Source organism: Gossypium arboreum, chromosome 11 (genome assembly GCF_025698485.1).
Source record: "Gossypium arboreum isolate Shixiya-1 chromosome 11, ASM2569848v2, whole genome shotgun sequence".
Taxonomy (NCBI): Eukaryota; Viridiplantae; Streptophyta; class Magnoliopsida; order Malvales; family Malvaceae; genus Gossypium; species Gossypium arboreum.
In genome coordinates this window covers 37391059-37407071 of record NC_069080.1, presented here as the reverse complement: position 1 = coordinate 37407071, position 16013 = coordinate 37391059, and the positions used below count along the sequence as shown (strand labels likewise).

The window sequence follows — 16013 nt, the reverse complement described above, 5'->3', positions numbered from 1 at the left end:
GACTGAATTAAGTGAATGCCGGATATTGGGTCCTGAACCAATTTCTGAAACTGAGAACACTGTGAAAGTGATTCGTGGTCATCTGAAAGAAGCCTCTGATAGACAGAAGTCTTATACTGATCTAAAAAGAAAGGATATTGAGTTTTCAGTAGGTGAAAAAATGTTTTTAAAAGCATCACTTTGGAAGAAAGTTTTCTAATTTGGGCACAAGGGTAAGCTGAGCCAGAGGTTCATTGGACCTTACCGTATTCTGAAGCGTGTCGGGCCTGTTGCGTATCAGTTAGAGTTACTGTTAGAATTAGAATGAATTCATGATGTATTTCATGTCTCGATGCTGAGATGGTATAGGTTGAATCTGTCACATGTTGTTACTGTCGACGAGATTGAATTGCAATCGAACTTAACCTTCGAAGAAGAGCCTGTCCAGATCTTGGAATGGGACGTTAAGATGCTGAGGAAGAAAACTATTCCTCTAGTGAAAGTTCTTCGGTGGAACCAAGGTATTAAGGAAGCCACGTGAAAACCAGAAGGATCAATTCGACAGCTATATCTGTATTTGTTCGAATCAGGTAAAATTTCGAGGCCAAAATTTCTTTTTGGGGGAAAGAGTTGAAACACCCTAAAATTTTAAGAATTTAATTGTGAGATTCTACAGTAATTAATTTCTGTATTTGTAGTTCTGTGTTCTGCAATTGAGTTTAAGGTCTGGAGTTCAAGTTGCATCATTAAAAGTTTTATTGTTTTTGAAATCAACCCATAAGTACGCATTACTTGCTTAAGTTCGATTCAATGTGAAATTGTGACAAGAATGAGCCTACTTGTTCACAGGTTAACATCTGTCTGTATTCTGCCTAGTTCCGAGTTTGAATCCATCGTATACGTTAGGAAAATATTTTTTTCAAATGCCAGAAATTTGCTTGGAAGTTAGGAAATTAATTAACGATAGTTTATTCTTCTTCCTTCTTTTTTTTTTAATTTTTGTTCTTTCTTTTTGTCGTTTTTATTTTTTTCTTCTTTTTGTTTTAATTATTTTGTTAACCGAAAGTGATGAGGAAATATGGGATAAATGGAAGTTCTATTGTTAGTCACTAGTTAGAAGGCTGTCGGTAAGTAACTATCAATGCGAGCATCTCCGCGATTTTTTCCTTCGCTTTGTAAATTGTTTGGAACGAAGCATTTTTGTGAGTTTCAAGAATTTCTTCTTAACGATAGTGGATTTACCTAACAGGCAAGGCTATTAACAACAAGGAATAGCAACAAGACAATCTCTGTGATTGTTGCTAAAGTTTTGGTAAGTTTGGGATCTCTGAAGATTTTGTGTCAAAACTTTCGACGTAGGTATTAAGTGATTGTCGAAACTTTGAGGTGTGTTGGGATGACCGAAGACGGTGTGTAGCGGATGAGAATAAGAACATTACATCTGAATCTGATTAGTATTGTATATGAACTGAAATTGCATATACGTACACATGTAATTAGTCTGCTCTGAGTCTGAATTGAATTTACTCTTGTATTGAATTGTGTAATATCCCGAATTAGGGCCTAATCGAAATAGTGGTTTCGTGAACACAAATTCGAGATATAAATAATTATTTTATGATTATTTTGAGGTCTATGATATGATTGCATGATTGTGTGAAAATTTCGTGAAGAAATTCTATGCATAAAGTGCTTAATTTGAAGTTAGGGACTAAATTGAATAAGTTGCAAAACTTGCATTCTAGAAGTTTCTAGTATGAAATTGCTTTGAAATATTAATTAGGAGGTCTTAAATAGAAATTTGACCAATTTCAAAGTTTATGGACAAATATTAGACATGAATGGAATTTTTGGAAAGTTTAGTAGTAAGGGCATTTTGGTCATTTAGGGGTAAAATGAATTAAAATACAAAATTAAAAGCCAATTTTGCTCATCTTCTTCACCATGGATGTGTATACCAAGGGCATTTTGATCATTTAGGGGTAAAATGAATTAAAATACAAAATTAAAAGCCAATTTTGCTCATCTTCTTCACCATGGATGTGTATACCAAGGGAGACTCCATGGCTAGGTTTCCAAGCTTCCAAGCTCGATTGTAAGTCCGTTCTAGCCTCGTTTTTAATGATTTTTACGTTTTTGGAGTCCTAGTAACTTGATTTAGCTTATGCTAGCAAAAATTCAACATAGGGTTCATAATTGGAAAAATACCCATAGGTTAAATTTGTGTATTTTGGTGTTTTATGATAGAATATGAGGTTTTAAATTATGTTAGACAACTTGTGCTACTCGGTTTTAAGTGAAAACGAGCAAAAGGGCTTAATCGGTAAAAATACCTAATAGTCATAAGTTGATGTTAGAGTGAGAATTTGATGTTGCCATAAAAGGGAAAAATGATCATCATGTCATAAAACATAAGAAAATAGGATGAAGTTTAATTTCCGAACCTTGGGGCAAAAGTGCAAATATGCAAAAGTTTAGGGGTCAAAATGAAAATTTTAAAAATATGATTTTTGGACCCGTATGAATAGTGTGACTAATTCTTAGGCTAAATGTGATATTATAGATGAAGGAAATCGAGATTCGGGCTTAAATCGGGAAAATACAAGGTTATGGACTAAAATGGTAAATTGCTGTTTCTCGATCGAGGTAAGTTCGTATGATAATAATAATGCAATGTTATGTTTGAATTATATTTCTTACTATTATTGCATACATTTTATGATTTAATATATTGGACAAGTTGATGGAATGGTGTTTATGATGTGGAAATATGACATGAAAGAATGTTACATGAAATGCAAGAAAATGAAGATACATGACAAGTGATATATGAAATATGTGATATATGTTATGTAAATTCTTAAAATCTGATTTGATATTTGAGTTGTGTCTTATTATACTATGAATGGACAATTGGTACTATGGATAGTGAGATCGACACTTCGAGTAAATTCGTACATAAATAATCTATCGATTATTTTTATGTTATTATATTTTGATATCATATGAAATGTGGCCGCCTATCAAATGGTTATTTGATGTAAATTATGAATTTAAATTGATTACGGATAATTTAGTAAAATGTTGAAAAGTGAGGAATTTCCCGATTGAACCTTTGGAATAAAAACGATACGAATGATCTATTATGAGGTCGCATGTGTAGTACTAAGTGCAGGCTACTATGCGTACCCGAAAACTGTGATCACGTGTGTAGTACTAAGTGCAGGCTACTACGTGTATCAGATGGTTAGGTCACGTGTGTAGTACTAAGTGCAGGCTACTACGTGTACCGGATAATTGGTCACGTGTGTAGTACTAAGTGCAGGCTACTACGTGTACCGGATAATTGGTCGCATGTGTAGTACTATGTGCAGGCTACTATGCGTACCAGATAGCTTTGGCTACAAGTGTGAAAATATGTGTAGGCAATTGAGTATCAGTTATTATTCCGAAGAGTTCAACGGGAAAATCAATTAAGTAAAAATACAATTGAACATGATTATATGATGAATAAGTGTAGGTATATGTTTATGAAAAATTATGAGCAATGTGCTCGATAATTGGGTGAATTTCGATAAGACAAAATGGATTAAGTGGAATTATGTAAGAATGAATTTTAGTGGTAAAACAGTGTTGGACAGCAGCAGTTGCATGACTTTGAAAATTCACTAAAAATTGTGGAAGTTGAATAAAAATGCAAATGATAAATGAAAATAAATCTTAATGAGTCTATTTTCACATGAAAGAAACAGGGGAAGCAAAAGAATTCTATATTGTGTGATATTTGAATTCTTGTGAAACAGGGTCTGAATGAATTCGAGATTCCCTGTTCTGACTTTAGAAATTCACCATAAATTGTAAAAAAATTATTAAGAGTCATACCTTACATGGATGGATTCCTTATTGAGTCTATTTTTAAGGGAAACAAACTTCATGGTCGTTAGAATTCTGTACAGGGAGAAATTTGGTTCGTAGTGCATAGAGGTCAGAGTAGTCCTACTCTGAAACAGGGGAGAATTTAACTAATAAAATGTACTAATTGGCTAAACCAAAAAATTCTGGAAATTTTATGGGAGAAATATATATGAATCTATTTTCAATGAAAATTAACGAAACTAAATTTGGAGTTTTGTAGCTTCATATATGAATGATTTAGTAACTGTAACTCAATAACACATCTTAACCTAAATATGTGTAATTGTACAATTATAGTGTTTTATCTTGAAAAGCAAGGTAGTAATTGCTTATTATTTTCATATGAACTTACTAAGCGTAAAGCCTACCCATCCTCTCCATTTCTTTAGTATTGGCAGGTCGGCTCGGGGTTGGAGATCGTCGGAGGCAAAATCACACTATCAAACTATCATTTTTGGGAAAATTAATTCAAATATTAGAAATATCAAGTGAGTGGCATGTATAGGAAGTTGGTTTGTGATATGTATTTTTATTATGATTTTGACCTTACGTATCAGTCTGCATTGAGTTATCGTATATGATCATGAGATGTGGTCCTTATCCATTATGGTTTATAAGTTTAACTAATCGTGCCATGTCCTACGTTTTGATGTGATGATATAATTAGCTTTGTTTGTTATGCATGTGTTCGAAAAGTTTTAAATTAAATGAAATTTTATGGCCCCGTTTTCGTTTATGTGTATTGTTAAGTCTGGTAATGCCTCGTACTCTGTTCCGGCCTTGGATACGGGTAAGGGGTGTTACAAATTGAATCTCTGAATTTGGGACTACGCTATAACGATTGTTAACTGAATATTTTATTTTACACACTGAGTTCACAACTCACTCTATTATTACTTGGATTTCAGGTGGTTCGTAAACTTGAACGGGTGGGTGCCGCGAGAGCTCGGTCGAACTATTAACTTTCTATAAACTATTTCAGTAGGAGCCTTGTTAAACTATAGTATGATGACTATAGCAGATTATGTACTTAACTAATATTTGCGTTGAACTTTATGTAAACCACGGTTTGGTATTATGGTGTCTTGTGTGGTACTTGATTTTTGCATGTGACTCTCTAAGCTCAGGCTGGACATTTAGGCCTAGTCTAAGGTGTTACAAAAAACATCAAATTGTACTTGTTTATCACATTGCCGAAAATTCTAAATTTTTTTTCAATATTGAAATTTTAAATTTCAAAACATAAAAATCAATTAAATAAATTTTTGAATTTTTTATCTAATAATGTTAATTGATTTGTTATTGTAATATTGAAATTAATTAAATTAATCTCCTTCTAAAATTTAAAATTTTATTTTATGTTTCTATATTGTTCTTAATGAACTCAACTCGATAATTCATATTTAATAATTGCTTGTGAAACTTAAATTGGTTTTGATTATATAATATTGAATCTTCCATACTAAGCTAAAACAAAGAAAATCATTACAATTAATTAAAATAATTGTTTGTTCTTCGCTTGGGTAAAGAAGTTATGAAAAAATTCGGTTTTGTTTGGCATGAAATATAACATTAATTAATTTTATTTAATTGTAAGGATTTTCTTTGCTTTTAGCTTAGTATGAAAGACTCAAGATCATATAATTAAAAAAAATGGGTTTCATTCATAATTATTAAAATGATTTATTTGAGTTGATTTTAATTTGGAAACCTAAAATAAAAATTTAAGATTTAAAAGAAGACTAATTTAATTAATATCAATATTATAGTAACAAGTCATTGACATTATCAAAGGGTAAAAATTTTCAATAACTTATTTAATTGATTTTGATGTTTTAAAATTAAAAATTTCAACATTGAAAAAAAAAATTAGAACTTTGGACAATGAGGTAAATAAGTACAATTTGACAATTTTTAAAGCATTATTTTAGTTTCTACCAATTTTTTCACTTCAATCCTTAATGTTTTTTACCCCAATCAATATTACAAAGAAGGATATTTTTTTGGTGACCAAAATGAAATCAACCTAGAGGATAATAGATGACCAAAATGAAAGTGTGAACATCGTGTAGCTTGTACAAGTTAACTATTGTTAGAGATTTAACGGTTGGATGACTAAAATCTAAGCGGCCTAAAAGTTTAGTGACAAAATTGCAAGGGTTTCATTTTGGGTGACCGAAATAAAAACTTCTTAAAAGTTGTGTTGTCAACTAGGTAGTTTACCCTAATAAATATAAAAAATTAATGAACTCCTGTGATTGGCTTGGTAGCCAAGGGCTGTTCATCCTACAACTTGCCTGGGTTCGAACCTCCAGGAGAGAAGTGTTAGACCTTTATTTGGATAACTCCCTTTGGGAGTACTATTTTTTACGCTTGTGGTAATATTTAGTCACTCCCATATCTTATTTTTAATAAAAAGAAGGAATTTTTTTTGCTTATTTTGAATTTTTTATTTTGTACAAGCGGTTTTACTCATATTTCTAATTTTACGTTTAAATTTGTACTAATTATTCTTTATTTTATGTAAAACTACTGTAATACATAAGTAATAAATAAGTTTTTTAATGTTTTTACACTAGTAACCAAATGAGACACTAGTGTTATATTTATGACAAATTATTAAACATAATTTATTACTGATAAATTTAAATTTAAACCATATTTCTTTTAATAAAATATTATCTACAACGATATAAACTAAAATTTTAAAAATTATTTAACAATTAAAAATTATTAAGTTTATATCTATTAAAATTAAGATAAGTTTAATATACTTTAGGAGTCTAATATTCATTAAAATTTTATTTCTTATATTTATAAATATAAAATATATAACTTTCCTTAAAAAATCAATAAACTAGCGCCCTAAGAAATGGCTCATCTAACTTGTGGATATGCATGTAGATAATTTTTATAAATAATCAAATCTGGATTCTAAAAAAGTAACGTTGTAGCTACTTCAGAACATACAAGAAATCTACAGCAGCCAAAGATGAAAGGTAAGGGAATTTACCTTCATAATTAATTATGATTATTCTGATTTATTTTATTTCTATTTACATGTGACGAAGAAGTTATCAAGCGCTAATTTATGAGATTGGTAATAACAACTACAACAATAGTGACTCGAAAGACTTTAACCTTAATGAATTTTGAAGCAGTTCTCCAAGAGACTCTTATGCTATAATCAAAATACCAGGTTAGTATTCTTTTGTCTTTTATGCAGTCACTATTTTAAAGTTTGAGCTTTAAAAAAAAAAAAAAACATTAAATTACTCTTAAGGTTTGTAGTTTTGTTAACAATGTTGGCTCCGTTAATAATAATTTAATTTTCTTATGTTATGAAACCTTGTTGGAAATTAATTGTTTAATATGATTTGGTTATCAAAATGAATGAAATACCAAAACTTTGGCCTTTGTTCATTTTTACAACAAACAACTATTCATGGAAAAGTGGAGGAAACATCGAGTCTTGAAAAATATGATTATATCTGCAAATAATTGCTTATATATTATTTATCTGATTACTTATGTATAATCCCTAAAGTTTCTAATTATTTTATACTACTCTAATCACTGACTTCGTCATATTCATTCAAGTTATCACAATTAGCTTTGCATTCAAACTCATCTGGTTCAGCATCGCAGGGGAGCTCATCCATTGTGCAAACTTTAACTTTCATCTGCTCTGGCAAGCTTCGGCAAATAGCAGAATGATTTGCGTCGGCTTGAACTTCACGGTAAACTACTTAACCATGTATTTATATCAATTTAATAATAATAAATTTGAGGGATTGAAGCAGTCAAACAACCTATAAACATGAGAAGTCCAAACCATGCGATCATACGTATGCTGCCACAAATAAAAACTGTCTGTCATTTTGGAACTATAAGGACTATCATCTAAAAAGTCCTAGCCAAAGGGTTGTGATATTCCCTGGGAAAATTGGAGTAAGCATATGTCCCATGAAGCAAACGCTTTGACTAAAAACTAACTTATGTGGCAGAGGCAGTTGGCTGGAATGGCTAGCTTTGACACAAGACGGCTGAAGTTAAGGTTAGTTCAAGTTTCTGGATATAACCTGCAAATTAAAGTCCATTTATTCAATTAAAAATGGGTAAATTAAAGGAATTGATTTGTCTTTTATTAAAATAAAAGCATGCTGAAAGGGGTAATACACCCTGAATGGTAGGAAAAGGAGAGAAATGAATAAGACAGTTTGTTGAGAAACATCAGATAAAGTGGAAGTAAAATATGAAGGGAAATAGAACAGAAAAACAAAAGACTGCTGAGTTAAATAACCTCTGATATTAACGGCTTAGCATGTTCTTCCCACTCAGCGGCCCATCTTGCTGAAGAACCTGTTTCCAATGCACCGTTCTTGAGAGATTTCAGAGCATCACATTCATTTGGAAATCCCCTGAAGAGCATCTGCCAATGTTGATACGTACAATAGAAAACCAAGGAATATTAGAAACTGCCATTGTAACAGTCTCAGGAAATGTAAGTCACAAAATAACAACGAACTATTTAATTAGTTATTCTGGTCCCAGTTTATAATAAGGTTCAACAGCCAATCACAAGCTAACACCAATTAGTAGTAGGTGGAGGGACCCAACTTCAATATAAGACCACAGGTAACCTAATACTTGACGGATGTGGGATGTTACTGCTACACAATCCCTTTGACGTGTAGCTCATAAGGCACTAAGGAGCTATGGTTCAGGTCATCATGATGCGATCATGACTAATTGTTCAATTTCAAGGAGTTTGTCGATGTAGATTAAGTTCATGAGATTTTCGACCTACACGAAGAGTTTACTGCAATGAAGTGTCAGTTGCAAGCATGGTTATCAAAACTAGACCAGACTGAATGGTTGAATTGTGAACCGGTAGTCCAACCAGTACCATAAAACCGACAAGGGTTCAACAAGTAAAAACCAATCAAACCAGTTAAACAAATTGAACTAGATTGAAGCTAGTTTAAATATTTCATTTTGAGGTTATAATTTATGAAATGAATGTTTATGTTTCTATCTTTATCTATTATGTTTATTAAGATTCCTAGGCAGGGTTGTATCAAGATATGCGTCATCCACTTTTATTTGCAAGTACCAATTGTCTTTGATAAGTACAAAACACTCACCAAAAGCTCATCAGCTAGCTCTGATGACGATGAAAAGAGCAGACCATTTTTCTCAACCTTCACAAGCTCGTCAATGCTTCAGAAGTCAAACCAGTAGCAGATAGTAATAGACTTTAGCATTAAGAGGTATCAAGTTATAAGCCAATAAACCATGAATGATAAGTGCACAAGTTTACCATGAGTAGGAAACAGCGCATACTGGAAGTCCACAACCAAACATATCCACCACCTACTAGCCAATACAAGTTCGGTGAGTGATAAAGGTTTATCGCTGCAAATGTTCTTTTCCTAAGAAGGCTTTAACGGGAGCACCAGAAGGACATACCTTCATCGGAAGGTCTAATCCTGAGGAGGAAGTATGCAAACAAACACCTAAATCTGCTGAACCTGTAAAATGAAGCAAGAATTTGGATGTAAAACAGGTAGCATGAAGCACTTTTCCCTTCTTCCAAATGAAATAAGAGGAAGAGAAAATAGATTACAAATATGGTACCAAGAAGCAATGGATATTCTTCAGCTGACAGCCACATGGTACGAAATGCAACACGTTTGAGATTTAGCCTCTTTATTTTCTCTTCGTACTTTTCCTTTTCAGGACCTTTGCCTAAATGAATATTGGAGAATTTTAAGAAACAATGGAGCACAGAAGCAGGTGCTTCTGGGACATACAGTACTGTTACCTGTAATGATGAACAATAACCTAGGGTACAAGTATTGCTTTCCACCAGAGATCTCCTTCCAGAGGACCCCTTCATCAGCAGAATCATTTTCATCCAGTAGAGCAGCAACTCGTCTATCATACATCACCGCGGCTTCCAATAGAATCCCAAAATCTTCATCTGGTGTCCTGGAAAGATGTTACTCTCGAGAATGAATCACTTAATAGATTTATAAATACTCACCACGCAAAAATAAGCATGTGCATACTTGAAAAAAAGGGAGGAAATGGTTCAATTAAATAATTTTAAAATAGGATAGGAGAAACTTCTACAGTGAGCATAACTATACTTCAATAAAAGAATATAAAATGTTGAAAGTGAGAAATTAAGTAATCTTAAAATAGAACAAAAAACAAACTTCTTCCATCTAGGATCTAAAGCAACCAAAACACAAATAATCTCAATCAGAAGTAATCAGAAAAAACCATTGGTCAGAACCATATTAAAAAAAAAAGATACCATGCAAAAAGTACGTTTCAAGAACAAAACTTGTCAACTTGAGCATTTTTTATATTCCATAGACTAAAATCTATTAGAATATTCTTTCCATTATCGCTCTTACTGGGTAAAAGTTTAATAAGGCAAGAGCAACAAGGGGTACAACAAAGAATAAAAAGAAAAGAAGAAATATGGAGCGCAAGAAGTACAAATAGGGCATTCATAGAGGATGGTCTCACCAGCTTGTACTGCTTACAACAAGAGCCGGCCTATTTGGCTTCAACAAGATGTCGGTGTCTACCAGAGTTGTAAATAATGTTTCATTTTGGTCATCTGCCCCAATTCCTGTAGTTGCTGCATGATGGGTAAAATCAGTCAAAAGTGTTCTTTAAGGCCGCTAATCAAAATAAATTTGATTATTTACTATACTTACTAGCGGTTACACAATCTCGAACCCCAAGAGGGTGACAAAGATACCTATTTAATCTGCTAAACAACTAAGAAAGGAACTCCATTACAAAATAAATCTTAGAGCACAAATCTTTACGAGAACTCAATAACATGAACCTCACCTTATGCTTCTCCTGAAGTGAAGTTGGACAAAAAAACTCAGGAGGCTGATCATATAAGACTGTTGCTCTACAAATTTAACCACATGCAATATAATTAGACATTTTCCCATAACCTTTCATCAGAAAATGAAAATAATTAACCAACAATGAGCTGGAAATCTTACCTAATTCCCCAGTTTTGAGCTAATTCATGCTGCATTGCCCTTGTTACACATAGGGAACCATTTGCCATTTGCCCATAATGCTTCTCAAACCTAAGCAGATACTTAAAATTCAAAACCAGATCCATCCATCGCACAGCTCAAGAAAGGTCCTCTTGATAATACCAAACAGGAGGCTTATAACTTACCAATGGTATATTGAGACAAATGGGCTGCTTCTTCCCACAGACAATCCAAGTAAGGTATATCCAAAATTATGCCAATCAACAATGAATGCCGATTTTCTCAATGAGCTCGCCCACTTTACAGCCACTAATGTTGGAACAGAAGGAGGATTCTACACAAATGGATGAAATATCAAGATAGTTTCAGAGGGAGAAAAAGGAATTTCTTAAAACAATGAAAGAGCAAGAGAGCAAAATTTATGTAAATGAAAAATTAGGCATCTACAACATGTAAAACCGACAATGAGGAGAAAAACCAGCTAACTAAAAAACAAGATACTGATAACCACGGAGATATTATAAGATGCTAAGAGAGACATGACAAACTACAGAACATTACAAAGTTTCACGTAAGAACTAGACTTTCAACTCCTAGGTCTAAGGTAGAAACTTGGGGAAGCAGTAACTTCAAATAAAACAAGAGAGTTTTACCTCGTGGAGTAGACCAAATCCAAATAGGATGCCATACATACCAAAAACAAAATTATGATAGTAAGGTTCCATCACCACCTATCCATATTGGCCTTATATGATGTTAATAATACCACAAGTATATTATGAATAAAAGTATAATCATCAATGTAATTCACAAAGGCTTTTACTTAAGAATATGGATCATGTATAAGAATGTACCATAGGAACTCTCTTTCGTTTCAAAAAAAAAAAAAAACAACAACAACTTTACATATCATTAGAGAAGAATGGCTACTAGAATTTGGTTGAAATTTTCTCCTTGTTAAAATGAAAGTTTGAAAATGCAAAAACTGAGCAACAAAACTTATTCACACATGCAGAGGAAGCAAGTGTACACCCCAACCATTTGCATGCACATACAAAAATAAACCCAAAAAAATATAGGAAGAAATTTGCTGCAGTAGTGTGAGATAACTCTGGTCAAAACTCATTTAAAAATCATAGAAAGCTTGATAAATAAGAACCACTAGAAAAACAACCACAAAGCCAAAAAAACTCATTCACATATGCAGAAGTAACAAATGTACACCAACCACTTTTGTCTAATCCTTTCTTTATCTCTCTCTCTTTTGAAATCATTGCTCATAAGTCGTAAACCTGCCACTCATCACTTGAGCTTTAGAAAATTGTTATTTTCAACCTCTTAAGCAATTAATAGAAAGAGCTAATTTGTGGTTAATCCCTACTTAAAAATTTGATACACCATGGTAGTACATCAAAATCTTTGAAAGACAGATTCCATCGAAAGGATTCTACAATTTTTGGTGGAAAAGACACAACAACATTCTGTAGCAGTTAAGAGTAAGACTATTTGCTCTAATCAATATAGAAAACAGAACTTGGGATCTCTCTAGTGGAAAATAAAACCTCACCTGCACTATGAAGGCATCAGGAGGAGGAACTTTGAAGCAAAGAAACCAAAGAAGTATTACAAGCTGAATGATTGGCTTCAGTAAGAGCATTAGTGGATAAAGTATCTTCGGTAAGCTATGAGAGTACTTTTGCCATTGTATCTGCGAATTAATTTAAAAAATTAAACAATAGATATTGATAGCCTAGTAATAATACCTTTGCCCAACGATATTCCTCCAGACAATACCATTGTGTGAATATGAATACATTCATTCTCTATAACAGCAGAGTGGGGTTCGGAACCTATCAAAACATTTAAATTCACATTCAATTAGTATATTTATTCATATAAGAAATTCTTAAGATAGTCCATCTAAATTTAGGGTTCGAACAGAATAATCTTTTGTATATAGTGCATAATGTAAAATTTGGGTTCACAAAATCTCCATCATACAGGAAAATTTTCGTAACTTTTTTTCTTATTGAAAGCTGTTAAGTAGTATACACGATTCTATCCTATAAATTTTACTATAAAATATACATTCCATAGCAGGAAAAAGGAAAGAAAAAAAAAGGTGTACAATTTAATTCATTATTACGTAGAAAGGTATACCTCCATAAGCAACAATGTCCACGTCCAAGGATACCTGCAAAATCAATTAGAAGGAGAAGAATGAACAGCTTATTCATTTATTTAACTACTCTTTTGTTTTAACGGAAGCTCTTCATGGCATTTACAACAAATAAAAATGATGTCTTTTTTCTTCATTTCTAAGACATAACCATGCCATCTAAAACAACATGCTTTCTTTTCCGTGTTTCCTCTCAATGTTTCTACTATATTTAGGACATGTCAGATAAGCATGTCATTACATAGGACTAGTATATACAGATAAATAAAGTTTATTACTTTTCTACTTCTGGAGTGTGGCAAATCTGTGAGGACTGGAAGGTAGAGGCCTATTTTGGCATATAAAAATTGCATATCAATAAGTACTAATCATCCTACACCAAGAAAAAAAAACACAGTACTTATTTCCCAATACTGGGCTAATTTACAAGAACTATCCTTAAAGAAAATTTCCTTTAACCACCACAATTGAAAGTATGGAAGCTTACAAGTTGTAGAAGCCAGTCTTTATCATAATTAATTTCTTCATCTAAACCTTCTAAAAACTATGGAAATGGTTCAGGATTATCCACTAAGGTGTAGGCATGAATTGAAGGAAAATATAAGAACCAAGGAGATTGGTAACCGTAGTAGAATATTGATATAACATAAAGAATGAGAGAAAGTCAACAATCTTCTCCAAAGTATATAGAGAGGCATATCCAGCAAAATGTTTGTGCCAACCATTGCTACCTTAATGCCTATATATGTCAAATCTATAGATTATGTCAAGCTTTGTTCCTATGAAGATTAATTAAGTACTATAAAAACATTATAGATACGTAGTTTAGGGGTATTCATTCTGTTCAAAACAAATGAACAAGAACCAACACACTGGCATTTCTACTTTAGTATAAGTATCCTTGCACAAACCAATTCCTTAGGCTCCACATGGTAAGTCATCTTCTAAGTTTGCTTTTTGCTATTAAACGATACACTTTACTAATAAAACATAAAAGAAAATGGTAGAAATCAAAATGTAATTACTTAAAAATTAATAAAAGACTAAAACAAATCATCAATCCTAATATAATTACTTAATATGAATCTAAACCGCGACACTTTTTGTCCAAGAAGGAAGTTTAACATTTTAACTTCTCATTCGTCAAAATGTTAATGTGTCTCCGTATTTAAACTTATTTATTTTGCTTCCAACATAAAAGGCAAGTAATAAAAGCAAATAAACAATACCAATTATAATATTACATGATGAATCCATAACGCAAACAAATAAACAAATATAACATTATTGCGTCAATAACAAATTGAGCAAGAAATTTGTCAAAACTAAACTCTATTAGACTTAAAATAAACGTCTTAGCTCAACCAAAAACACAAGCATATTAAAGCAAAAAATCTCAAGGAAATAAAACCGTAAATCCATAATAAAGAAGAAAATTACTGCAACACCTGACGCGCAAGGGAAAGGGCATGATACTGCATACGAGGGCTACGACCTAGATCTCCTAGAACCACCACGCATGCTCTTCCCCTCTTCCCCATTTTTACTTCTTTTTTTCCCCTGCCAAATATGCAGTCAATATGTCAATCCAACAAAATCAGCTACCTTTTAAAATTTTCAAACTTTTAGGTTTCAAGGTTAAACAGCAGTGGCAGCTACTATTGGCTGTAGCTGTACTGTCCGCTGCCGCTAAAGACTTCAATAGCAGTGTTAACAAATTTTATATCAGAGATCGCAGACCCTAATAACATTATAAAAGAAAATAATGTCGATAGCATTCCGCTATATTTGTAAACCTAGGAAGCACCGACACTGGAAAAATCCCCTCGTACCAGTGTCGTACTGGTGTCCGACACGGACACGCCGCGGACACAGCCGGATACGTACCGGACACGCCTTGAAGCATGTCAAAAAAGGACACTCCCGGTCTTAACTTTGGCTTGAATCAGAAACCGAAAAAAAAACCCATATGCAAGAATAGAACTTTAGTAAACAGATAAAAAGAACTTTAATCGTAATAATTTATGGGATTTTTAACATACTTGATTTGCTTATATGAAGATGATGATGCTGGGTTATTTTTTGCAGAGAATGAAATACAGAGCAAAGGTAAGGATGATAAATGAAAAGGGAAAAAAGGGGTAAATGGGGAAGAAAATAAAGGGGCTGCGTAAGAAATAAAAAAAAAGAGTTAATGCTGTGTAACAAAGAAAAAAAAAATAGCTAATCTATTGTATTATATAGTTATAAATTTATAATGGGCTAAGAAAGTAAAAAAAATTGATTATATATTAATGAAAAGCATCAATATTTTCAAAACAAATTGATTATATATTAATAAAAATATCAATATTTTCATTTACATTGAGTATTTTAACATAAAAAATATATGTATAAAAATAATAAAAATATTTTTATTACTATATCCTACCATATTTGTATTTTCATTTTTTTTAAATTATCGTATCGCCGTATCCGTATCGTATCGTACCCGTATTACATGTCCGTGTCCATGCTTCATAGTTGTAAACCAATACCATTTAAAAAATTGGATCAAACAGAGTAACAAGCAATAGGATCGAAAACATAAAATCAAATATAACAAAGTGAGTGTAGAAGAGGCAGAGAATAGATAACATCAATCGAGCCCTAACTCAAAACCAGATGACTCAAGTTTCAAACTTTACCTTAATCAGAATTTTGCTCTTTGGTTTGATCTGTTGGAAGCTTGAAGGCAGGAATTGGAGGAGGAAAATTGGACAAGACTGGGCCAGAGTTGTTGCGAGAAGCTCGATTCTGAGAATTTTAGAATAGACTTTAGGAAATATATTTTACTAGCTTCTATGAATCTATAACTCAGTAAATCATAGATGTGTTTTATTTGAAATATGCTGGACTAA

At 32.5% G+C, this 16013-nt stretch overlaps 1 protein-coding gene across 6 annotated transcripts; it reads right to left on the bottom strand.

The window, feature by feature from the left end:
- Positions 1-7654: 7654 nt before the first annotated feature.
- LOC108473346 (UDP-glycosyltransferase TURAN) lies at positions 7655-15332 on the bottom strand. 6 transcript variants are annotated; one of them, XM_053021871.1, is made up of 18 exons: positions 15156-15332; positions 14946-15052; positions 14562-14673; positions 13095-13128; positions 12698-12784; positions 12502-12530; positions 11120-11268; positions 10935-11024; positions 10771-10837; positions 10632-10695; positions 10438-10552; positions 9722-9888; positions 9535-9645; positions 9367-9428; positions 9218-9270; positions 9042-9117; positions 8198-8326; positions 7655-7976 (listed from the first exon to the last, which is right to left on the bottom strand). In XM_053021871.1, the coding sequence occupies exons 2-18, from the start codon at positions 15017-15019 to the stop codon at positions 7953-7955; spliced, it is 1443 nt and encodes a 480-aa protein (XP_052877831.1). In that variant the 5' UTR covers positions 15020-15052; positions 15156-15332; the 3' UTR covers positions 7655-7952. The 6 variants fall into 6 exon arrangements, with proteins under 6 accessions (XP_052877831.1, XP_017630328.1, XP_052877832.1 ...); XM_017774839.2 differs by having other exon boundaries at positions 12502-12642; positions 12729-12784; XM_053021872.1 differs by lacking the exon at positions 14946-15052.
- Between the last annotated feature and the right edge of the window lie 681 nt (positions 15333-16013).

Coding starts and splice junctions, on each gene's coding strand:
- LOC108473346 (XM_017774839.2), bottom strand. CDS start 15,019: ATGCTTCAAGGCGTGTCCGGTACGTATCCGGCTGTGTCCGCGGCGTGT. Junction 10,838..10,934: donor GCTCAAAACTGGGGAATTAG/GTAAGATTTCCA, acceptor TTAAATTTGTAG/AGCAACAGTCTTATATGATC. Junction 9,429..9,534: donor AGAATATCCATTGCTTCTTG/GTACCATATTTG, acceptor TTCATTTTACAG/GTTCAGCAGATTTAGGTGTT.